This window comes from Perognathus longimembris, chromosome 18 (assembly GCF_023159225.1).
Source record: "Perognathus longimembris pacificus isolate PPM17 chromosome 18, ASM2315922v1, whole genome shotgun sequence".
NCBI classification, from domain to species: Eukaryota; Metazoa; Chordata; class Mammalia; order Rodentia; family Heteromyidae; genus Perognathus; species Perognathus longimembris.
Genome location: NC_063178.1, coordinates 28,484,052 through 28,509,440, shown reverse-complemented (window position 1 = coordinate 28,509,440; position 25,389 = coordinate 28,484,052). Strand labels below are relative to the sequence as shown.

The following is a 25,389-nucleotide window of genomic DNA, read 5'->3' as shown; positions in this document are numbered from 1 at the left end:
AGGCAAAGTAAGAGAAGATAGAAGATAATAGCTGTAGGTGTATGTCGGGGAGAATATGGGATTCAAATAATTTAAAAAGATTTGAATGTGTTAATAAAGAATATATCTCATATCTGAAGAAAATTAATAAACCAACTCTTTGTGGATATTTTTCTACTGATGTAGAATCTAAATAACTTTGAGACAGCAAGGATTAGAAATAGAATTAAAAGTGCTTACTTTTGTTAATAATAATTAGTATAAATGTCTAAGGTTTATCACTAAACATTTAGGTAAATATACTAATAAAAGTTTTTATTGTTTCTATGCTGACATTTCTTCTTCCAACATTATTTTCTTATAAGAAGTAATTTCAGTCTTATTTTAAAACATGAACGTGAAAGAGAACTTGAACTTGGTGCATGGTTTTCAGGTGGAGCATAACTATATGTGTCTATTGGGTCTCTTGTTATTTTGAAAACAGGTTTCATAAAATACTTTTCATTTCAAATAGCACTACTAGGTTCTTTTCCCTCTTGGCAATTGTTGAATGATTGGATGCTTATTTACCCAGTTGTGCAATATAAATAATTTTCTTCAATATAGTTTGGTATCTACAATTGTTTCAGAGTTATGGAATGTGTGTGTTCATTGTGCAGTGTGGAAATATCATAGATGAGAAGGACCATATGTAACATGATTGCCTTTTCATCTCCGAATCTGATGTACAAAGCTGGAGTGCTTCTTGTCTCAGGGAACATGAAAACAACCATCTGAAGATAGAAGCTCTGGAGACCATTCTGGAGAGTAGCTGCTCAGTGAATCTTTCTCCCAAGAAGAGACCAACATATTCTTGGAAGATTATGTTGTCCTATGCTTCAGCTTTCTTTATCAGAACTCCTACGGAAGATGCTTATAAATAATGCAGGATAAATTTGATTTGGGCATGTAACCTGGTAGGGAGTATTTTAAACAAAATACTTTTTTAAAATTAAAAAAATATCATCTTTAAGTGTTGGGCTCGTTAGCCTCTCCCGGCTCGGGTACTTACTTCTTTCTTTCCACACTCCCTTTCGCGCCCTCTCCCCTAGTCATCCGACCCGCAGATAAGCTAGGGTGAAGCAGGGGAGTCAGCACCGACCTGTCTCGCACGAGGCCTGGCCGAGAATGTATGCCCGTCTCTTTACCAATAGACAAAAGTCTGACGTAAACATGCCTTGAGGTTAGCTTCTTAGAGCGAACTAACTTTATTGAGACAAGGACAACGGGAGATGATTCCGAGGGGAGGGCTTTGGCCAGGATGCCGATAGGCTGAGAGGTATCACCTGGTCCCCGTGAGCTATTGTCACTCAAGCGTGCCGAGCCAGGGCGGGGTTGGTAGGTGCAGGGCTGGCTACAGGGTTGGGGGGCTGTTTGCCGAGCCAGTTTCTCTGGATTCCGATCCACAGAGGGAAGCAGGGCCACATTCCCCAGGGCTGGGGGAGGGGCATCAAGCCCCTTCCATCAAGGTGAAAGACCGATCCCAACATTTAAGTAGTTGTACAAAGAGGTTACCATTCAACAATTTTTTTTTCTTTTACTGTAAAGGTCATGTACAAAGGCATTACACGTACACAAGTAAGGTATTGAATACACATCTTTTTTGAATAAGTGACAAAATACTTTTTTAAAAAAAGGTAAATAATGACTTTTAATAAGAGGTAAGTAATGATACCGTCATCCCAGTCTGTAAATAGTTTCCCTCATATTTAAAGAATATCATAATAAAGCAAAGCATTACTGTCATTATGGCAAGACTTTGCTTGAGTCTGTTTTTAGACAACTGCTCCTTTATACCAGATAGAGTGAATTTCTGTTGCTGGATTACTGATTGGCTGAATAATTGGAAAAACAATCAGCTGTATTATTTTCTTTCCACATGAATTTGGATAAAATTATTCATTCTTCCCATGGAGTTAGAGCATTTTGTGGGTTAAGTATACAAGCTAAGGTGTTATCCTCTGGAAAGTATCTGAAAATGTCTGATGTTTGGTAATTTTATCAATTAGTAAGTAGTTCCTTTCCACAGCAAAATACCTTCTGAAGCTAGCATTGGCATATGCTTAGAAGTCTTTCAAATTCTGTACCTTTTTCTGTTTGTAAAGATGTTTGTCAATAAATACAATTTCTACATGTTCATACTGGTACGCTAGGCTCAATGGAATCTTGAAAGCTTGTAGTCTTTTGTGAAAATTGCCAAATGAAAGGCTGAATCACAGCTTATTAATCAGTTTTCATAAAAATATGAATAGAATGCACTATTCTCTGCTAGCCATAAATAACCTGACTTTTCAATGGGATGAGTCTTAAAATGTTTTGTTGAGTTTGCCAGAAGAATTCTACTTATTTTGAGAAATATTGAATGTCTATATAGGAAAAATTGGGGGTTCATTTGTTCAGAAATTAGTTCACTTAATAGAAATTGTTTTTTGATGAAAGAAATACAACTTTCCATTCAAGGCCTTGGATTTATTAAAATGAAACTAGTGAAAAGCCCTTGGATCTGTGGCCAAACTTCTCTGGATGAGATGTACGGGCTATAGAGCATCTCTGATACTTGAATGAACACTGCTGTAAACTGCAGTGAATGTTACTTTATGCCTTGTCAGTATTTCTGGAGATAGCACCTGATACCTAAGGACTGGAGATGTCCTTTGAAGGTTGCTGATATTAAGATCACTTTAAGTTGAAGCATAGTCTGATAATCCTTTACTTATTAACATAGATTCCCATCAATGATAGCATTCTTGCCAAAGAAGTTCTCGGTACTGAAGCATAAAATCACCACCTGATAAGAACACAATTAAAATTATATCACACTATTCTGGTATGAGCTATGGAAGTGTTAATTCCATTTCCTGTAACATACACTTTTGAGTTATGAATTCCCTTTTTTCTTGGTCAGTTAAAATATTAAAATTAAGTTAAATTTGATTAATTTATTAAAATTTATTAATTAATAGTCATTTCTTAGATTTGTATATTTGAGAATATTAAAATATACTTTGGTTTATTTGCAATTTTTTGGATTCATTTTATCCTCTTCAAGAACTAGCCATTATTTTTGTATTAATTAAGAGTAAGGGATATCATCATCTATAAAAGTGTTTTCATATGTTGTCTACACAAAGGTAGTAATATTCCAAAACAACAAAATGAATTTAAGTTGCATGCAAGATTTTATGACTTGTGGTACATAGATTTCTTCAACAATTGGATAAACCACTCAATGAAGCTGGGATGGAAGGTCCTGACTTCAGCAAAACAAACATAATATGTGGTTAACACCACTAATGTCACACTGAACAGTGGAAGATTAAAAACCATTCTTCAAAGGCTAGGAATATAAAAGGATACCCACCTTAATTGTTCACATGTTGCATGGGCCATAAAGGAAAAAGCAAAATATCTCTGCAAAATTCTTTCAACTGTAAAACACTCTAAAGATGATATTTGAAAAATCCTATTAGAATTAAGGAACTTGGCAACATTATGTATTATACAAAATCAACATCATTGTCAGTTTTCTTCTGTATACTACAATGAACAATCAAAAATTTATATAAAAACTCAATTTCATTAACAATAGCACCAAAAAGAAAAATACATAAAAAATGAGATAGGAAAGATGTATGTTGATAAAAGTCAGTTGTTAATGAGGATGAATGAACAATGAATGAAAATACATTCTATATAGATTGGAGTATCTAATGCTGTGACAATCTCAATACTTTAAATCAATCAATAGATTTAAAGAAATATCTACCAAAATCTTTGGTATTTTTTCCCCAAATACTAAAATCTATCTTAAAATTCATCTGAGAAACTTAAGGTATCTCAAATAGGCAAAATAATCCAGGAAAAGAACAAAAAGGTGTCATTCATTCTGACTACAAAACTTTTATAAAGATATGGCTATTAAAAATATGATGCAGGTATAAAACAGACATAAACCAATGGAATAGAACCGAAAGCCCAGAAATAAACAGTTACATATATGCACAAGTCAATTTTGAGTAGAGTTCTGTAACTGTTCAGAGGAAAAATGACAGAATTTTCTTTTTTTTTTTTCAAATTTTTCTTATCAAACTGATGTACAGAGAGGTTACAGTTTCATACATTAGGCATTGGATACATTTCTTGTACTGTTTGTTACCTCCTCCCTCATTCCCTCCTCCCCCCTCCCCCTTTTCCTTTCCCCCCATGAGTTGTTCAGTTCATTTACACCAGTTTTGCAAGTATTGCTTTTGTAGTTGTTTGTCTTTTTTTAACCATATATATCACTGTTTACCAGTATACATGGTTTCAAATATACTCAGATAAGATACAGAGATAGTGTAGGTAAAACCACAGGAAGGGGATACAACAGGATCAATAAGTGATTATTTGAAAACTGGATAACCACCTATTACAGCAACAAAGTTGCCACCTGGGTGTGGTGGCACATGTCTGTAATCCTAGCACTTGGGGAAGCTAAGTTAGGAAGATCCTGAGTTCACCTATGAGAGACACTTTATCTCAAGAAAACAAACAGAATGAATTTGAACCCTTAACTTGTACTATATAAAAATATTCAAAATGAATAGATTAGATATCTATAGATAAGAAGTAAAATTATTGAACTCTTAGAAGAAAACCAGGGGAAAAAACTCATAACAGTGGACTTGCATTCTTTGTTTTCCTTCCTCCCTCCCTCCCTCCCTTCTGCCCTTCCTCCCTTCTTTCTTTTGCCAGTCCTGGGGCTTGCTTGAACTTGGGTCCTGACCACTGTCCCTGGCTTCTTTTTGCTCAAGGCCAGCACTCTACTACTTGAGCCATAGCACCACTTCTGGCTTTTTCCTGCATATGTGGTGCTGAGGAATCGAACCCAGGGCTTCATGGGTGCTAGAAAAGCACTGGACCACTAGGTCACATTCCCAGCCCCCTGGATTCTTTTAATACCCCCAAATCACACACAATGAAAGGAAAAAATAAATTGAATTTTATCAAAATGAAAAAAAATTCACCTAAGTACATTATCAATAGGGTGAAATCTTGGTCTATAGAATGGGAAAAAACTGTAAAACTATATAACTATTAGGAGACTGAATATATATCCAAAATATAAAATGAACTCCAAATCAACAGTAAAAAACAAGCTGAATAAAAGAAGACCAAAAACTTTAACAGGTTTTTCTTCAGAGATGGGCAAAAGTCCAATAAACTTTAGACAAGATATTGACATCACTAATCATAAGGAAAATACAAATAAAAAACCACAGTCAGACTTCACTTCTCAACTATCTGAATGGCAATACTACAAACAACAAACAAGAATGTCCTAGAAAATGCCATGTGTTGGTGAAAATGCAGAGAAATTGAAACACTTTTGCTTTACTTCTGGGACCTTAAAGTCTTGCAGTCACTTTAAGAAAATCAATGACAGAATCAACATATGATGTAGCAGTTCTTTGTACACATGTGCCAAAGAAAAATGAAAGGAGGAGCTTGAATAAAATGCTCATGGAATAATTATTCACAATGGTCAAAGGCTATCCGTATGTCCCCTGACAGATGAATGGATGAACATGTAATTTTGTAGATAACCTTTTTATCTAGTATCAATAAAAAAAGGACAGGGTGGATGATCATCCTTGAAGACGTTATACTAAGTTCTAAAAATTCCAGAAGAGGGGCTGGGAATATGGCCTAGTGGCACAAGTGCTTGCCTCGTATACATGAAGCCCTAGGTTTGATTTCTCAGCACCACATATATAGAAAAGGCCAGAAGTGGCGCTGTGACTCAAGTTGGTAGTGCGCTAGCCTTGAGCACAAAGAAGTCAGGGACAGTGCTCAGGCCCTGAGTTCAAGCTCCAGGACTGGCAAAAAAAAAAAAAAAAATTCCAGAAGAACAAGTACTGCACCATTCTACTTATATGAGTTCTCTAGAGTAGTCAATGTCAGAGTGAATAGAATGGTGATTGACGGGTCTGTAGAGGAGGGAAAGGGGTGTGGGGTGGTACTGTGTGCTGGATGTAGAATTACAGTATTGCAAGATGAATGTTCTTTGTGGATGGTAGTGACAGTTCTATAGTGTGGACACATTAAGTATCAGGGAACTATACACTTAAATGGTTAAAATTATAAGTTTAATATGGTATATACTTTATTAAAATAAGAAATGTATAATATTTTGCTTTGTTATATGCTGGAGCCTGCCTGCAGTGAAAGGGAATCTTTATTGAGGGGGTGAGGATAAAAGAAAAAGAAAAGCACAAGACAAAAGACAAAACATGGGGTTTGGGAGGTCTGCAGCTCAAGACTGCAGCCCCGTTTATTCTTAACTTCCAGCTTATATGCAGTTTAGAAACCAGGGAATGGCATAGGGTTAACTAAAGTTTAAGAAAACAAGAAGGCCCTGAAGTCGGTAAATAACAAGACACAGTAAAACAAGATAAGGTTGAATGGTTAACATAAAACATACTCTTGTGGACATAGTAAAACATCTCCGATTAGTGCTGTCCTTCAAGTAAGCCATGTCCTTGCAGGTCCTTGAGATAACAACATAGCCAGAGGTCAGGATGAACTTTGTGCCGGGTCCCTACTTTATGTATGTAATACTTTAGTCTTTCTTACAAAAAGACAACAATTGTGCCTCATAAAAGTTTTAGGATTTGAATGAATATGTACATTTGGATTTAGGCCCAAGAAAAATGGAGAAAAAATGATGGCACTGCTTTTTTCTACCTTGCCTTGTGCTTTCTAGATTTTTCTATTTATTATGTTGTGCTCTGTCTTCTGAAACCTCTTTGTTCTAATGATTTGTCCATACTCTATTTTCCTTAGTTCATGCTGAGTTCTGGATTATCTGTCCCTTCGCTGTTAACCACAACCAAATGTTTATTTCATGTACTTTCCTCAGAAGTATGCATTAAGCTGTTTCTTGGAGATCATTTAGTTTCCTTTCATTTTGATATGGTATGAAAGGTGGAATCCAGGAGATTTCTCAAGCAATTTGTTAATAAGAAAATCTGACATTGTGCAAAGCCTTCCAAGTTCATCTTCAAAGCACAGTGTCAAGGCAAACTCCCTCGTTAACTACAGTAGATCTGACCTTTAGGATCATAAAACTGGAAGTGAAACATTGAGTTTCACAGGTGAAAAAGCACAGGACTCTTATTTGCAAGTTTCCTGTAAATCTCTATGCTCATTATATTGCTCAACTGTGCTGAAGTCCACATAATAAGAAGATAACTGTGGTAACTGTTCTCTATGTGGTGGACAGATTTCAGCAAAGAGTTTCAGATTTGAACAAGGATGTGTGTCATGGGAAATTAAATAGCAAACCAACTATGGTTTGAGAAATTTGCTCAAAGGTTTTAACATTTTTGATTCTGTCTTGGGAGGAAATGAATGCTCAGAAGAGCATTCTGATATATTTCTGGATACATTTTTTTTTTTTTTGCCAGTCCTGGGTCTTGGACTCAGGGCCTGAGCACTGTCCCTGGCTTCTTTTTGCTCAAGGCTAGCATTCTGCCACTTGAGCCACAGCGCCACCACTTCTGGCCATTTTCTATATATGTGGTGCTGGGGAATCGAACCCAGGGCTTCATGTATACGAGGCAAGCACTCTTGCCACTAGGCCATATTCCCAGCCCCTGGATACATTTTTGAATAGTATAATAGTTCATGATTGCTTTTTGAACCACAATAAGTTGAAGTTTTGTACTGATTAGATTCGTGTATACCAAAAAGAAACTCTGTTGAGACTGTTCAAAAGAAAACATGTTTTATTTAGCTATTTTTCTAGTTTTATTTTTGTTTTTGTTTTTTGTTGTTGTTGTTTTTATTTTTTTTGCCAGTCCTGGGACTTGGACTCTGGGCCTGAGCACTGTCCCTGGCTTATTTTTGCTCAAGGCTAGCATTCTGCCACTTAAGCCACAGCACCACCTCTGCCCATTTTCTATATATTTGGTGCTGGGGAATTGAACCCAGGGCTTCTATACAAGGCAAACACTCTTGCCACTAGGCCATATTCCCATCTATTTTTCTAGTTTTAATGCTTCCAGAATCACCTTGGTTACCTTGTATATTTAAAAGAACAAAGAATATTGCAAACAGACATTACCTAAGCAATTGTGTTCTCAGGGTAATTTCTTGATATTCAAATAATGTTTTTTATCTATGTGAAAATGTACATGTACTTATACACATAAGTGCTGACATGTGTGGTAAAGTAGAATACTTCATAATTATAGATCATCTGAAAAGTTGCCAGAATGGAAAACAAAACTAGAAGAGTTCATATTTATGTAAACAGCATAAACAATTGGATAAAAAACAAGCACAGTATGCATTGTTTAATGACCTCAATTCATTCTGAGAGATTTCATCATTGTGACATTTCAGAGAGTTTGTAAAAACTCAGATGGTTTAATCTGCTGTACAACTAGACTGTAGTATAGTTATAGTTGCAAATGAAGCCTGTCACTGATTGTAATTTTGTTATATAGTGTCTGATTATAGCTATCTATCTTTCTAGTCTTTAGCCTTTGTATGATTCATAAACTAATAAAATTTATTTTCTCTTAGACAAAATGATATCAGCTCTGTAAAGACTAGTTTCCTTAGGGTGGGTAGAGTCTCTGATAGGTCTTTAATTCTATATCTTTGATAAAAAATGGGACAGTAAATTATAGTTGGGTGTTGGAGCCCTGAGAACTATATTTCTAGAATACATACACTGGATGGAATTCTATGCCTCTCTCAGAAAGAATGACACTTCTCCATTTGTAAGGAAATGGAAGGACTTTGAAAAAGTTACACTAAGTGAAGTGAGCCAGACCCAAAGAAACATAGACTGTGGTTTTTCTCATTGGTAATAATTAGTACACATTTAGGATAGTCTTAGCAGAATATCACAATAGCTCAATAGCTATGTACATATGAACACATAAGATGATGTTAAGTGATATGAACTCCAAGTTCTGGAAATAAATGGTTTACCATTGTCCTAGTTATTTTCAATGTACCCTCTGAAATTGTGCCACTTTCTTTTGTCTTTTTACCCTAGGGTTTTACCCCAAATGTCTCTATTACTGATTTTGGTACCCAGTGTATTGTATATATGTTTATTGGAACTAGGGAATGGAAGGAGAACATCAAAATGGAGAGACAAAGGGTAAAAAACAAACTAATGCAACAGCAAAACTATATGCTGTAATCCAACTGTACAACTGAAACATACCGACTGCCTTATGTATAAAACTGTAACCCCTCTTTATACCACTCTGACAATAAATACATTTTAAAAGAAGTAAAAAAAAAAAAATAAAAGGCAGTGTTCCAGTCTGGACCACGGCACTTGGTAGATGGCCTATTTTGTGTAAGTTATTTAATATCTGGAAGACATTGTCCTATGTTTCCTCATGTTTAAGTTGGTAGCAAATGCCTGCTTCGTTAATAATGCAGCAGAGTTAGTTGAGTTTATTGAAAAGTCATATTTCTAAGTTTGCTTTGGATGACATCAACAAAATGTAGCATATACATGATTACTGCTGAAATCTTTTTGTTTGAAAAGATGATTAAGTAAGATTATCTTCTTGTGAGTGGGTGGCCGAGCACTATTAGCCAGCCTATTCATGCTCACTATAGCTCAGCAACCTGCCAGGGAAAGAAGCAGCTGTTTAAAAACACTGTCCATTCTCCTTAAGGTCTACAGTCCAGGAAGGAGCTATCTGTAATCGAGAGTATCTATTTTTAGGATGTGACATTTGCAAATGTTAGATAATGGGGGGAAATGTACATGGGTAATTATTAAGAATAATCAACTGCTCAAATCCTTTACATGCTTCTTGGGTAAACTGTACTGAAAATAAAGAACATTGGTTGTGATACAGAACACCAGGCTTTTTATCAAGTCAATGATAAGATTTCACAGGGAGGTGTGCAATTACTTCAAGGGTTATATTCCATGGATGATTGAATTTCTATCAAAGGCCTCTCTGTGAATTGATCATCTCAGACCTGAAATTCTGATGTGATTCTCTGGGCAGAGATTTCAAAATTGAGTTGAAGATGTAAACCTAATAATAATATTTTGTGCTGATTCTGGGGCTCTAAAGCAGGGTCATGTTATTGTCACTGAGCTCTTTTGCTTAAGGATAGTGCTCTGTGCTTGAGGCACAGCTCTACTCATGGCTTCTTTGGTAGATAATTGGAGATAAGAGTCTCCCAAGGCCTATCGTATGAACCTGTAACCTCTCTGTATATCACTTTGCCAATAAAAAAAAATTACATAAAAAAGAGTGTCTTGGGCTTTCCTGCCTGGAATGACTTTGAACCTTGATCCTCAGATCTCAGCCTCCTGAGTAGCTAGGATTACAGTTGTGAGCCACTGTGCCCAGCTAGTACTAATTTCATGTATTTCATGGATGTAAGAGTTGTAAATTATTTTTACATTCATCATGTCATTGGATTGTCATAACAGTTATTTGTGTCAGGAAAGGCTGAATAGTACTATTATAATCTACAAAGGATGGAAAAGGTTAGTTGTGGTTAAATGGTTTAGTCAAACCACTCATTTGATAAAAGCCCAAATCAGTTTGATCCTGAACAATCTAACTTCATGTGATAGTCTTTCTTTTGGAACACATAGGACTGTGTGTTGTGATAATGCCACGTGCAAAAAAACTTTATGAGAAGGCATGTGCTAAAAAGGTTTGCATCAGTAGAATTAAATTTGTGAAAAATATTCTTATGCTAAAGTGTATCTTTCATTTGTTGCCAGCCTTTTTTCTTCCATTGACTCTTGTTTTTTAAGAAGCCAAATGAAGTTCTGAAAGCGATTTTCTTTTCTTCTCTATAGGTGCAAATTATGAAAGATGCGATTTTGAGGATGGCCTCTGCAATATGAAACAAGATGAAAACCTGCAACTTAGTTGGGCCAAAAAAAATGGGGAGACTGGTCCTTCACCTCCATTTTCTGATCACAAAGGTGACATATCAGGTAAATGATCTAAATTTATTTTATTAATCCCATAATAAAGATTTTTTTTTTTGCCAGCCCTGGGCCTTGGACTTAGGATGGGAGCACTGTCCCTAGCTTCTTTTTGCTCAAGGCTAGCACTCTACCACTTGAGTCACAGTGCTACTTCTAGCAGTTTTCTGTATATATGGTGTTGGTGAATTGAACCCAGGGCTTCATGTATACGAGGCAAGCACTCTTGTAACTAGGCCATATTCCCAGCCCTCCCCCCAAAAAAAGAATCAATCCCATAATATATTTTATTTTAAACCATCATTTTCCAGTTAGCATACCATCACTTTTGCACTTGTGTAAGCAAGAGGTCTCATTATAACATTTCCACATGTGCATATGATGTACATTGATCACATTTACCTCCTTTACTCCTTTATTCCCATTTCTTACTCTCTTCCACATCTGTAATAGACTCCAAACATCCTTTCCCTCCCTTACTTTCACAAGAAAGAGAATACATTTGAATCTGGCTTATTTCCACTTAACATGATGAGCTCCAGCTCCATCCATTTTTCTGCAAACATGCTTTTTTACTTTATGGATAATATACCACTGCAGATATACACCACATTTTCTTTATTCATTCATCCATTGAAGGGCACACTATTGTGAATAGTATTGTGCAAGTCAGTAGTTCCAATTTCAAATAACTTTTTGCTTTTGCTTAGCAGATCTTAGTTGTTTGATGCTTTCAAGATTTGGTTTTCAACATAAGAATTTTTAAATATTGTCCTACTTAGGTTTTGAATTTTATCTTACTTGACTTAACTGAGCTTCTTGAATCTGAAATGTATATTTTCTATCAATTTTGGAAAGTATCCTACCTTTATTTATGCAATTATTTTCCTGCCCTGTTATTTGTCGCATATATATATGTGTGTGTGTGTGTGTGTATGTGTGTGTGTGTGTGGTCACATATATATGTGGTCACGTGTGTGTGTGTGGTCACATATATATATGTGGTCACATATGTGTGTGTGTGTGTGGTCACTTATTAAACTGTAAACCTAAAATTGTTGAAGTCTCATCATCTCCATTATCATCTTTTATGTTTCAGATGGGACAATTTTAATTGAAGTGTGCTCAAGATCTGCGATTCTTTTTATTTTGCTAAGAAAGATGTCTAGTGATTTTCTTTTAAGAATCTAGTAATATATTTCTCAATTCTAAGAATTAAAATCAGTTATTTTAAGTAGTTTTTCTTACCTTTTCATGTCTTATAAGCACATTATCTTTATCTCACTGCTCATTACTATAATAGTTTTTATATCTTCCACTGTACCCTCTCAGAGTTACCCTCTGTTGACTGTCTTTTTCCATGGTGTGATCACATTGTCTCAATTCTTCAATTGTTGAATAGTTTTACATTACATCTTGGGTATTATGAATGCTGATATTGGAGAGAGTCAGTGTTCTGTGTTCTACAATATTTTTTCAGAGTAGTGAATATTTGTTTAAATTAACTTGCATAGATTCAAATCATAAACTTTACATTGTTTTTGTATGGACAGCAGTCTAAATATCAATTTAATTCTTTAAGCTGTAGCTGTCAGAGTAATTTCTTCAGTTGCAGGTTTCAGTTTTAACCAAGGACATGAGTAGAAATTCTTTATAGATATAGGACACTTCTATTATGGTCTCCTTATTTATAGAATTCTTTTTTTTTCTGTCACACATGGCTGCTCTAGGATCCTCTTCCAAGTTCCCAACCACCAGCTTTTCTTCCTTTTAAGGGATTTGCATGTGTTTATTTTTTAAAATAACAATAATTATTTATTGTCACAGTGATGTGCATAGGGGTTACAGTTTTATACGTTAGGCCATGGGTACATTTCTTGTACTATTTGTTACCTCCTCCCTCATTCCCCCACCCCCTCCCCTTTTCCCTCTCCCCCCATGAGTTGTTCAGTTGGTTTACACAAAATGGATTTGCAAATATTTCTTTTGGAGTTGTCTTATTATCCTTTGCCTCTCAATTTTGATATTCCATTTCACTTCCCTAGTTCTAATACCAGTATATACAGTATCCAGTGTACTCAGATGAGATCCAGTGATAGCGTGGGTACAACCACAGGAAAGGGATACAAGAGGATCATCAACAAAAGAAGCTAAGTTTCACATGGCATGTTGAAAGTAATTACAACAGTGATGTAACAGTCATTTCCATACCAGCTATAAAGTTATCCCAACCACAGTTCAAAAGTTGAAGGAATGTCTAACTTATTCTGATCTTTTTCAGTTACTAGTCTTTTCAAAATAGTTGTACATGCCAAGCACCAGTGGCTCATACTTGTAATCCTTAGCTACTCAGGAGACTGAGATCTGAGGATATAGTTTGAAGCCAGCCAGGCCAGAAAAGTTCATGAGACTTTTATCTCCAGCTAACCACAAAAAGCTGGAAGTGGAGCTGTGACTCAAGTGTTAGAGCCTTGAACATAAAAGCTCAGGAACAGATAGTGCCTAGGCCCAGAATTCAAGTAGGACTGCCAAAAAATAAAAAAGTAAAACTGTTGTTTAACTTTAAAGCCCTCTGAAGTGTGAGTTTTTAGATTTTTCTTGTTCTTTAATATAATAATTATATTCACCACCAGGTTTTCCATCTGAGTGAACACCAACTAATAGGTTCTATGCTGCTCTATCTCAAGGGCAAGAGCCTCATTGTCAATCCTTAATAGATGGCAGGCTGCATCACACAGTGAACTGGATTATTTTACTAGGAAGAATCAGAAAAAGACTAAAAATTCAGCCACATAGGCATTCTCTAGACCATGTTTCTGTAGCCTTTATAACCTGAATATATGTTCATTTTGAAATTAGTGAGTAATGAGTAATGTTCATTTCTTCCTCTACCGGCAATTAAAAGAAACAAAAAAAATCTCTTCATTGACCATCTGCTTTGCTCCATCCACATCCTCTTCTAGAACCTGTAGGTATCAAGGTGAATGAGAACACAGTTCTGTCGTGAGCTTTCAGTCTAGTGATAGAGGCATTAACTTTGTGCTTATGATTATATATTTTGAGCAAAAGGCCCATATGATAGCCTTCTCATGACCTTACATATATTTAAAAACTCACAATGAGAGGTAGACTGTGCATATGTATGTATGTGTGTTTATCTATGTGTGGCTTAAAGATTTGTTTGAGAGCATCCATATTGTTTTTAACTTGAGAAATTCATATGGTATGATTAACCTATTCCAAGTACATGCTTACATTTGTTTAAAGGTCCAAATAGTATTTTTTTATTTCTTAGGCTAGTCTATGTACCAATGACTCTAGTCTGTCATTGTATTGTGAGCATAGCCATAAATAATATATAAATACTTATCATAAAATAATTTATAATTAATGTGAATGTCACATGTTGTAAAATACTACCTTTTTGGATTTATTTTTTATTTGTTCATGTTTTTGCCATTTCAACATGTAAAAACCTTTCTGATTTGACATAATATGTAAAAATTAGGCAGTTGCTAGGGCTTGACAGAAAGTCAGTTTGACAGCCTTTGGTGTTTTCATTAAACACTAATTGGAGATTATGCCGGACACAGTACAGTATTAAAGAATGGAGAATAGAGATATAACTTTCCACTAGGAGCATACAGACCAATCAGAGTAAATTTAGGAAAACAGCAAATTTTAGTAAAATTACAGGTAATCAAGCATCAAGAGAGTCTTCATTTGTGTTTGATATAAATGTGAACAGCATCTACTGTTATTCAGGTGGGCAGCAAATATCAGAGAAGTACATTTTGATTCTGGTTAGAAGAATTAGCTTTATTAGGCTGTTGTTCATAAACTCAACTGAACTTTCAAGTAACAGAAGAGATTTGGTTATGCAAATGTCCGCTTATCTACAGGGAATACTTTGGATATCACCCAGTAGGTGTTTGCAATTGTGCTTTTTCCTGTATCTAACTATATCCACTGTTAAATACTAAAACAGTATCCATAAGTAGGACAGCTATAATATGTTGCAAATAGTATTTAAGCCTTATAACTTATTTTCTGAATTTTTCCATCTACATTTCTTTTTGCAGTGGATTAACGATATCTGACCCTGAAGAATGCAAAACATTCTTTTGGAAAAGGGACACTACTGTAAGGCTGAAACTTGGTTTTCGAATAAGTATATAAATAATGAAATGGAATTACAGTGCATTCCCATACTTCTTCCATTCTTAATATGACATTATTTCAAAAGTAAAAAGGAAATATTAAAATGAAAATTTTAGTTTAAGTGTGTTTAATATATTCATGGATGGGAATTTTTTTAAAGTTTTTATTATAAAACTGAAGTACAGAGAGGTTACAGTTTCACACGTTAGGCATTGGTTACATTTCTTGTACTGTTAGTTACCTTGTCCCTCATACCCCCCTCCCTCCTCCCCCAGTCCCCCCCTGAGGTGTTCAGTTCACTTACACCAAACAGTTTTGCAAGTATTGCTTTTGTTGTTGTTTCTCGTATTTTACCCTTTGTCTCTCAATTTTGGTATTCCCTTTGAATTTCCTAATTTTAATACCAGTACACACTGTTTCCCATACACTCAGATAAGATTACAGAGACAGTGTAGATACAACCACAAGAAGGTGATACACGAACATCATCAATAGTAGAAACTACAGATATACATGGGATGTTGAAAGTAGGTTCAACTCTGATATAACAATCATTTTCATAAAATGGAGTTCATTTCACTTAGCATCATCTTATGGGATCATAAGGGTATAGCTATTGGGCTCTTGTGATCCTCTGTTGTGACTTGCTTAAACCTGTGCTAATTAGTCCCAATAAGGGAGACCATGGAGTCCATGTTTCTTTGGGTCTGGCTCACTTCACTTAGTATAATTTTTTCCAAGTTCTTCCATTTCCTTACAAATGGGGCAGTGTCATTCTTTCTGATAGAAACATAAAATTCCATTGTGTATATGTACCACATTTTCCTGATCCATTCGTCTACAGAGGGGCATCTGGGTTGGTTCCAGATTCTCGCTATGACAAATTTTGCTGCGATGAACAATGTTGTGGTGGTGGCTTTACTTTGATTTTGTTTGTAGTTTTTTGGATAAATACCCAAAAGTGGGGTTGCTGGGTCATAGGGGAGTTCTACATTTAGCCTTCTGAGGAATCTCCATACTGCTCACCAGAGTGGCTGAACCAGTTTACATTCCCACCAACAATGAATTAGGGTTCCCTTTTGGCCACATCCCCTCCAACAACTGTTATTGTTAGTTTTCTTGATATATGACATTCTTACTGGGGTGAGATGGAATCTCAATGTTGTTTTGATTTGCATTTATTTTATGGCCAGTGATGTAGAGAAATTTTTCATATGTCTCTTGGCCATTCTCATTTCCTAATCAGAGAAGTCTCTTTGTAGGTCTTTAGCCCACTTGATGAGTGGGCTATTAGTTCCTTGCGGTTTTTTTTTGGAGGAAGGTAATTTTTTTAGTTCTGCATATATTTTAGATATGAGGCCTTTGTCCATTGAATGGCCAGTAAAGATCTTGTCCCAGTCTGTGGGCTTTCTGTTTATCTTGCAAGCTATGTCCTTTGCCATGCAGAAGCTCTGCAGTTTGATGCAGTCCCATTTGTCCAATCTTTCTTTGATTTGTAGCCTTTCTGGGTCTTTGTTAAGGAAGTTCCGTCCTGCGCCAAGGAGCCCAAGTGTTTCTCCTACTTCTTCCTTTAGTGTTTTCAGGGTAGCTGTTTTGATTTCGAGGTCTTTAATCCATTTGGAATTGATTTTGGTGCAGGGTGATATATAAGGATCTAGTTTTAGTTTGTTGCATGTGTTGAGCCAGTTTTTCCAGCACAATTTGTTAAAGAGGCTATCTTTCTTCCAAACTATTTTCTTAGCCCCTTTATCAAAGATTAAGTAGGCATAATTCTGTGGGTTCATTCCTGGGTCTTCAATTCTGTTCCATTGGTCTTCAGACCTGTTCCGGTGCCAATACCAAGCTGTTTTTATTACTATAGCTTTATAATACAGCTTGAAGTTGGGTACTGTAATTCCTCCAGCACTGTTCTTTCTGCTTAGGATTGTTTTTGCTCTTCTAGGTCTTTTATTGTTCCATATGAATTTCTGGATTGCTTCCTCTATTTCATCAAAAAATGGTGTTGGGATATTAATGGGTATTGCATTGAATTTGTAGATAGCCTTTGGCAATATTGCCATTTTGATTATATTAATCCTCCCAATCCAGGAGCATGGGAGGTTTTTCCATTTCCTTAGTTCTGACTTAATTTCATTTTTCAAGGTTTTAAAGTTCTCCTCAAAGAGGTCTTTCACTTCTTTGGTTAAGGTTATTCCTAGGTATTTTATGTTTTTGGAGGCTATTGCAAAGGGGGTTGCTTTCCTGATATCAGCCTCAATCTTCGGGTCGTTAGCATACAGAAAGGCCATTGATTTTTGAAGCTTTATTTTATATCCTACAACTTTGCCAAAGTTTTGGATCAGCTCTTGTGGCTTGGGGGTAGAGTCTATGGAATTTTTTAGGTATAGGATCATGTCATCTGAGAAGAGAGAGAGTTTAACTTCATCTTTACCTACATGGATTGCCTTTATATTTTCTTCTTGCCTGATTGCTCTGGCTAGGAATTTTAGTACTATGTTGAAGAGCAGGGGAGAGAGTGGACATCCCTGCCTTGTTCCTGATTTTAAAGGGAATGGCTTTAGTTTTTCACCATTTAGAGTTATGCTTGCTGTTGGTTTGTCATAAACTGCCTTGATTATATTCAGGAATGTTCCCTGGAATCCCAGTTTTTCCAGGGCTTTTAGCATAAATGGGTGCTGGATTTTATCGAACGCTTTTTCCGCATCCAGAGATAAAACCATGTGGTTCTTTACCTTGCTCCGGATGATGTGGTGGATTACATTAATTGACTTGCGTATATTAAACCAACTTTGCATCCCTGGGATGAATCCAGTTTGATCGTGGTGTATGATTTTTTTGATGACCTGTTGAAGTCGATTGGCCAGAATTTTGTTGAGAATTTTTGCATCTATGTTCATCGGGGAGATTGGTCTGTAGTCCTCTTTCCGTGATGAGTCCCTGCCTGGTTTTGGGAAGAGGGTTATACTCGCATCATAGAATGAGTCTCGAAGTGAACGTTTTCTTTCAATTTCATTGAAGAGTTTGAGAACTATTGGTGTGAGTTCTGTTTTGAAGGCCTTGTAGAATTCTGCAGTGAATCCGTCTGGACCTGGGCTTTTCTTGGATGGGAGATCATTTATTGCCGTTTCTATTTCAATAATGGATATGGGTCTGTTTAGAAGGTTTAAATCTTCATGGTTGAGTTTGGGGGTATCAATTTTTTCTAGGAAATCATCCATTTCTTCAAAGTTCTCAAATTTGTTGGCATAAAGGTTTGTAAAATAGTCCCTTATTATTTTCTGAATTTCGGTTATTTCTGTGGTGATGTTACCTGTTTTATCTCTTACCTTGTTTATTTGATGTTTACTAATTAGGGTTCATTTCTCTGTCTGTATTGGGATCGTGATTATTTTCCCTGTATAGTACATCTGTAAGGATTTTGTGTAAAGCTGGTTTGGTGGAGATATATTGTTTCAGGTTTTCCTAATTGTGGAAGACTTTTATTTGACCTTCAGCTATGAATGAGAGTTTGGCTGGGTAAAGAATTATTGGTTGGTTGTTATTTTTATATAGAGTTTGGTATACTTCATTCCAGGCTCTCCTTGCTTTCATGGTCTCTGCTGAGAAGTCTGGGGTAATTCTGATTGCTTTTCCTTTATATGTGATTGTTTTCTTTGCCCTAACAGCTTTGAGTATTTTTTCCTTGCACTCTGCTGATGATGTTTTGATCACAATGTGTCGGTGGGATGTCCTATTCTGGTCTGGTCGATTTGGGGTTCTAAATGCTTTGTGTATCTGTATAGGCCTTTCCTTCTGGATATTTGGGAAGTTCTCAGCTAATATTCTGTAAAATAGGTTGCCTATCCCATTAACCTCTTTCTCCAAGTTTTCCTCAATACCTATTATCCTTAAATTGGGCTTCCTGATCGTGTCTTGAATCCTCTGTAGCGATCTGTTTTGTTGATTGGACTGGATTTGTATTGATTTTTGATCTTTCTCCATAGAATCTAAGGAAACTTCAGCTCCCGAAATTCGATCCTCTGCTTCAGTTAGTCGGGACTGTAGGCTAGTTACTTGATTTCGAATCTCTTTTGCTTCTGACTGGTCTTTCCTGATAATTTCCATGTCATTTCTTAAGTCTTGTATGGACTTCTTTACTTCATTAACTTCATTACTTTGGTTTTGAGAGTTGTCTCTCAAATCTTTAAGCTGGTTAGCTATCTTTTCATTTGACTCTTGAAGTTCATTTATCTTTCTATTTGTGGATGCCATGAAATTCTCCATTAATTTTTGCTTTGCCTCCTCACGCTCTAGAATAATTGACTGAAGAGATTCGAACTTTACATTTATCATGTTTATCAGTAGACTTTGTAGAGCATTTTGAGGGTTCTCTTCTATGTCTTTGATTGGCTGCTCTGCTTCCTGCTTGTTTTGAGTGGGAGATAAGACTTCATTGTTTGCCATCCTTCTTGTGTTTCTTCTGTCCATTTGGATTGCGGATCCCAGTCTACCAGCACCTGTGAGCACCGTTTAAGACCCAACCCAGCCCTTACCAAGCACTGTTGTGTAAATCTTACAAGTTCACAATTATGTACAGATACCCTGTATACCTGTCTATAAAATTAGATTTGGTGTTCCTAAAGAATACAATCTCAATATAACAACTGATCCTGCGCCCTGTATTCAGTAGTTACTTATTTACTGTTACAACCCTATATGCAATTCTTGTTTTTATATTAAGTTCATTTAGGACTGGCTTTCTCTATGAACCCCTTTGATTCACTCTTATTAAGCTGGCATATCCTCTATCCAATAACCAGGAGTCATTGGAGACTGGAGTTCCAGGCAGTAAGTCAGGAGGGTAAGTTGGAGGTGGTAAAGAGAATAGAGTAAAATGTATTGGGGAGGGGGGTGGTGATTTTGGTTTAGTTTCAGTGACGTGGAAATGTGGGGAAGGGTAGAATCAGTAGAGAGAATAAGGTTGCAATGATAGATAATGGAGAGTTAGCAGAAAAGAGTGGAGGTGTTCTTCATAGAGAAGTAAGTTTTAAAGAAAGAGAACACAGAGAGAGAAATAAAGTAAAATTAGTGGGAGACAGATGCACACAACAGAGAATAATTATTTTAAAAAGAAGATAAAATCAAAAGGAAAAAAATTTTAAAAATCAGCAAAGGAACAACCCAAACAAACAGAAAAGATAAAAAAAAAAACTTGATAATACAAACTGGTAAAAATAGAAAACATGGGGGAAAAAAAAAAGACGACGTTTCCGATTTGAAATTTTTTTTTTTTTTAAGTTTAAGAAATGTTGAAAAGATAAAGAAAAAAAATGGAGTCTTCTTTGTTTGGGTCGTGTTTCCCCAGTCTCTGGTTTCCTTATGATGGTCTGCAGTTTATATTCCTGATTTTCTGGGTTTGGCAGAATTCAGCTTGCTCCTCTGTTTGCTGCAGGGCCGTGGCCTTTACAGACTGCCTTTGAATAGGCTGTGAACTCAGCAGGGAGGGGCGCCTCTGGCCTCTTTTACCCAGCTGAGAGGTGCTTGCCTGTGCAAGGCTTCTGCCTCCTTCACTGGGCAGCCTCTTTCGCGGATTTGGCTTTGGAAAGCAGCTCCTTTTTGGGCTGGGAATTGGGCTTCCTCTGTGACGGGACCGTTTAACTCTCTCAGGAACCTCAGTCTGGTGTTTCCCTGCTGCTGGAAGCTGGTGGCTGTTTTTGCTTTAAATTTAGAAGTTCCTGCGGGCAGGGCGGGGCACCTCTGGCTAAGCCAGGCCCAGGGCACATCTCCCACCTGGGCAGGGGGTGTTCTCCTGGGCAGAGTTGGCTCTTGCTGATTGGTCCCTCTTGCCCTTTTCAAAGATGGCTAATTTGACCTCGCTTTTCCCAGGCCCGCTTTAGTTCCAATCTGGTCTGACCCTATGCCAGTGGCAAAGATGGCGCTTTGCTCTGGCGGTGGGGGCAGGGCTGCCTTGCCGGAGTTGCTCTGTGGTCGCGAGTGAGAATATCTTTCGTGGATACTCACACTTTCTCGGCGATTTCAGGTCGTCCGTTCTCAGGTGCCAGCAGGTCTCCGCTGTGTGCTTTAACTTCGTGGAGTGCGGGTTGCTGTGATGGGCACTGTGCCGGTGCCGCAGACACTGGCGGGGTGGTGGGAAACCGCCCAGAGCTCGAATCTGTGTTTTCAGATGTGCAAAGTCGGTTTTTCCTTCCTGGCCAGAATCCCTGTACTGTTACAACTTAGGCTGGTTGTATTTCTAGTGGTAAAAGTTTCTAAGGGGTGAGAAATCTGTGGTGCTGGAGGGAGGTGAGCTATTGCGCTGCAGCTGCTCTACTGTCTTACCGGAAGTCCTCGGAATATTTTTTGCTTTTGTCTGACCAGGCAGCAGAGTGAGATGGAGTTATGGATAGTGGCTGATGAATAGGAAAAGGAATTGTAAGCACAGGTGTACTTGGTCCTGAATAATTTGTTCAATCTCAAGTAGTTTCTTTATAGAGATCTTTAGTTTCTTCCAGAAATTCTGATCATTTTCAAGCTAATGATATCAAGGTCCGTGTGTGTGTGTGTGTGTGTGTGTGTGTGTGTGTGTGTGTGTGTGTGTGTTCATGTTCATATGTATTTCAAATGAATAAACGATATGAGGTTTCCAGTAACTCAACATCTGTTGTTTATTGGGTAAAACAATTTCTGCTTGTTTCCTGTTTCTTTTCCTTCAAATTGAGTTATAAGTCAGTGAAGGTATTATGCTTTACAACTTAGATGCTTAAATTAACTGACAATATATTAATGAAATTTCAGCATATAAACTTAGCACTCCACTTGTCAAATAACTTAAGGTAATATTATTCTACTAATATGAACTAAGCAAAATGATACATTCTAGAATTTCTCTATTGAAATGTAGAAATAACTTTCCGTGTTCCTTGCTTTCTTTTGCTATGTATGACTTGCTTTCTTTTTGGTGGGATTTTTATCTTTATTGGCAAGTAGCGCATTTGTAGGTTGATTTTTATATGGGTTTATATTCCTCAAACAGAGACTATAAATTTCCAGTCAATGGTAAAAAGAAATAAACATAATAAAAATTGAACTATATAAAATGAAAATTGAAATATTTACCAAAGCCAAGAGGCACTAGAAAATTATGCTAAATGTGGTAGCAGGAAATTTTCAGTTGAATTGGCTGAAAAGTAACAAAGTAGGTGTTAATGGTGTGCATAGGAACTCTGGGAATCATATAGTAACCATTCATTGCATCCTACAGGCAAATCAACTCAAAACTACTACTACTTTGGTGGTTTATGAATCTTAGTCAACATTTAAAAATGTAGCAAATTAATGCCTACTTGATTGTGGTAGGCAGAATCCTAAAGATGTTCCCTGCCCTACTTATTCAATCAAACATAGACACAGCCGTGAGGGAACTTCATAAGTTTGTCTAAGATGACTCATCCACTGATCTTAAAACAGGAGTGTTATCCTGCAACATCCAACTGGGCCCTACATAGAACATTATCTCTTAAAAGAAGAAGATGAAGTAGTCTTTTGGGTAGATGCCCAAAAGTGGGGCTGCTAGTTCTTAGGGGAGCTCTATGTTTAACCTTCTTAGGAACCTCCACACTGCTTTCCAGAGGGGATGAATAAGTTTGCATCCCCACCAACAATGTACTAGGGTTCCCTTTTGGCCACATCCTCTCCAGCATTTGTTATTATTGGATTCCTGATAATGGACATTCTTACTGGGGTGACGTGAAATCTCAATGTTGTTTTGATTTGCATTTCTTTTATTGCCAGTGATGTAGAGCACATTTTCATGTGACTCTTAGCCATTCTCATTTCCTCTTCAGAGAAGTTTCTTTTGAGGTCTTTAGCCCATTTGTTGAGAGGACTGTTGGTTCTTTCATTATTTTTTTTTTTTTTGGAGGAATCATTTTTTGAGTACTGTGTATATTTTGGCTATCAGGCCTTTGTCAGTTGTATGGCTGGTAAAGATCTTTTCCCAATCTGTGGACTGTTTATCTTGGAAGCTTTGTTCTTAGCCCTGCAGAAGTTCTGCAGTTTGATACAGTCCCATTTGTCCAACCTTCCTTTGATTTGTTGCGTTTCTGGGCCTTTGTTGAGGAAGTTTCTTCCAGTGCCAAGGGGTTCTAGAGTTTCTCCTATTCCTTGTAGTGTTTTCAGGATATCTGATTTTATTTCTAGGTCTTTGATCCATTAGGAATTGATTTTGTTGCAGGGTGATAAGTATGGATCTAGTTTTAGTTTGTTACAGGTGTTGACCCAGTTTTGCCAGCACCATTTGTTGAAGAGACTGTCTTTGTTCCAACCTATATTTTTATCTCCTTTCTCAAAGATTAGGTAGCTGTAGGTCTCTGGGTTCATTTCTGGGTCTTCAGTTCTGTTGCATTGGTCCTTGAGTCTATGCTTGTGCCGGTACAAAGCTGTTCTTATTACTATAGCTTTGTAATACAACTTAAAGTTTGGTATTGATAGTCCTCATGCATTGTTCTTTCTACTTAGGATTGTTTTCGCTATTCAGGGTTTTTTATTGTTCCATATGAATTTCTGAATTGCTTGCTGTATTTCATTGAAGATTGGTATTGGGATATTGATGGGTATTGCCTGGAATTTGTAGTGAGTTTTTGGTAATATTGCCATTTTCACGATGTTAATCCTCCCAATCTAGTAGCATGGAGTTTTTTTCCATTTCTTGACTTCTGCATTAATTTCCTTTTTCAGGTTTTTAAAGTTCTCATCATAGAGTTCTTTCACTTCTTTCTTTAAGATTATTCCTAGATATTTTGTTATTTGAGGCTGTTGCAAAAGGTGTTGCTTTTCTGATTTCAGCCTCACTCTTCTGGTTGTTGGCGTATATAAAAGCCATTGATTTTTGATGATTTATTTTATATCCTACTACTTTGCAAAACTTTTGAATCAGCTCTAGGAGCTTGGGAATAGAGTTTTTTTTAGGTATAGGATCATGTCATCTGCAAAGAGAGAAAGTTTAACTTCATCTTTTCCTATTTGATTCCTATTTGTTTTCTTCTTGCCTAATTGCTCTGGCTAGGAATTCTAGTACTATGTTGAAGAGGAGAGGAGAAAGCAGAGATCCTTGTCTTGCTCCTGACTTTAAAGGGAATTAAAGCTTTTCACTGTTTAGTATTATGCTCACTGTTGGTTTGTCATAGACCGCCTTTATTATATTCAGGAATGTTACCTTGAATCCCAGTTTTTTTCCGGGGCTTTTTATCATACATGCGTGCTGCATTTTGTCGAATGGCTTTTCCGCATCGAGAGATACAACCATGTGATTCTTTGCCTTGCTCTTGTTGATGTGGTGGATTACATCAACTGACGTGTGTATATTATACCAACTTTGTATCCCTGGAATGAATCCAGTTTGATCATAGTGTATGATTTTTTAGATGACTTGTTGAAGTCGGTTGGCCAGAATTTTGTTGAGAAGCTTTGCATGGGTGTTCATCAAGCAATGGGTCTATAGTTCTCTTTCCTTGATGGGTCCCTGTCTTGTTTGGGGATTATCATTATACTAGAATTGTAGTATGTGTTTGGTAGTTAGCTTTTACTCTCTATTTCATTGAAGAGTTTGAGGAGTGTTGGTGTGAGGTATGTTTTGAAGGCTTTGTAGAATTCCACTGTGAATCTATCTGGACCTGGGTTTTTCCTGGGTTTTTCTTGGAAGGGAGATCTCTTATTGCAGTTTCAATTTCGTTGATTAACCTTGTCCTTTTGAACATTAAGGTTCACAAAGTCGCACTGTTCTTTGTCTTGGGACTTACAGAAACTATGAGATAATACATTTGTGTTGTTTTAATCCATTAATTGTTCAGTAGTTTGTTATGGTAGTAATGAAAATGAATACACTATTTTCTAAAGTTTTAATAAAAAGTAACTTTGAAATTTCTTGATGTCCATTCATGCTTGTAATTGACATCTTAACATTTAAAATCTTTTTACTTAGTAATGTAGAAAAAAAAGTCTCCATTTAAAGGCTAGCATGACATAGCTTCTTGACCCTTTTTGAGTAGTAATTAGTAGCATACTTTGGAGCAAATCTCCATGATTTATTTTTTTCTCTTTTACATACTCCTAATTCCTCTAGTTGTTCATGGTTGTTGTTTGTTCATTCTTTAGAGCATTAAAGCCACTTATTCTTATGTCCTAGCTTGTATAAATTTGATGAAGTCAACTTTATTATCCATTCATATATCCATCCATCTATATTTTTATGTACC

General features: G+C 36.6%; 1 protein-coding gene across 1 annotated transcript in view; it reads left to right on the top strand.

Annotated features, from left to right (window-relative positions):
* Malrd1 (MAM and LDL receptor class A domain containing 1) overlaps nt 1-25,389 on the top strand; it is a 475,502-nt gene that overhangs the window by 10,143 nt on the left and 439,970 nt on the right. The window contains exon 2 of the mRNA XM_048367779.1: nt 10,865-11,005. Within this exon, the coding sequence (XP_048223736.1) occupies nt 10,865-11,005 (141 nt within the window). The remainder of the gene's footprint in view (nt 1-10,864; nt 11,006-25,389) is intronic.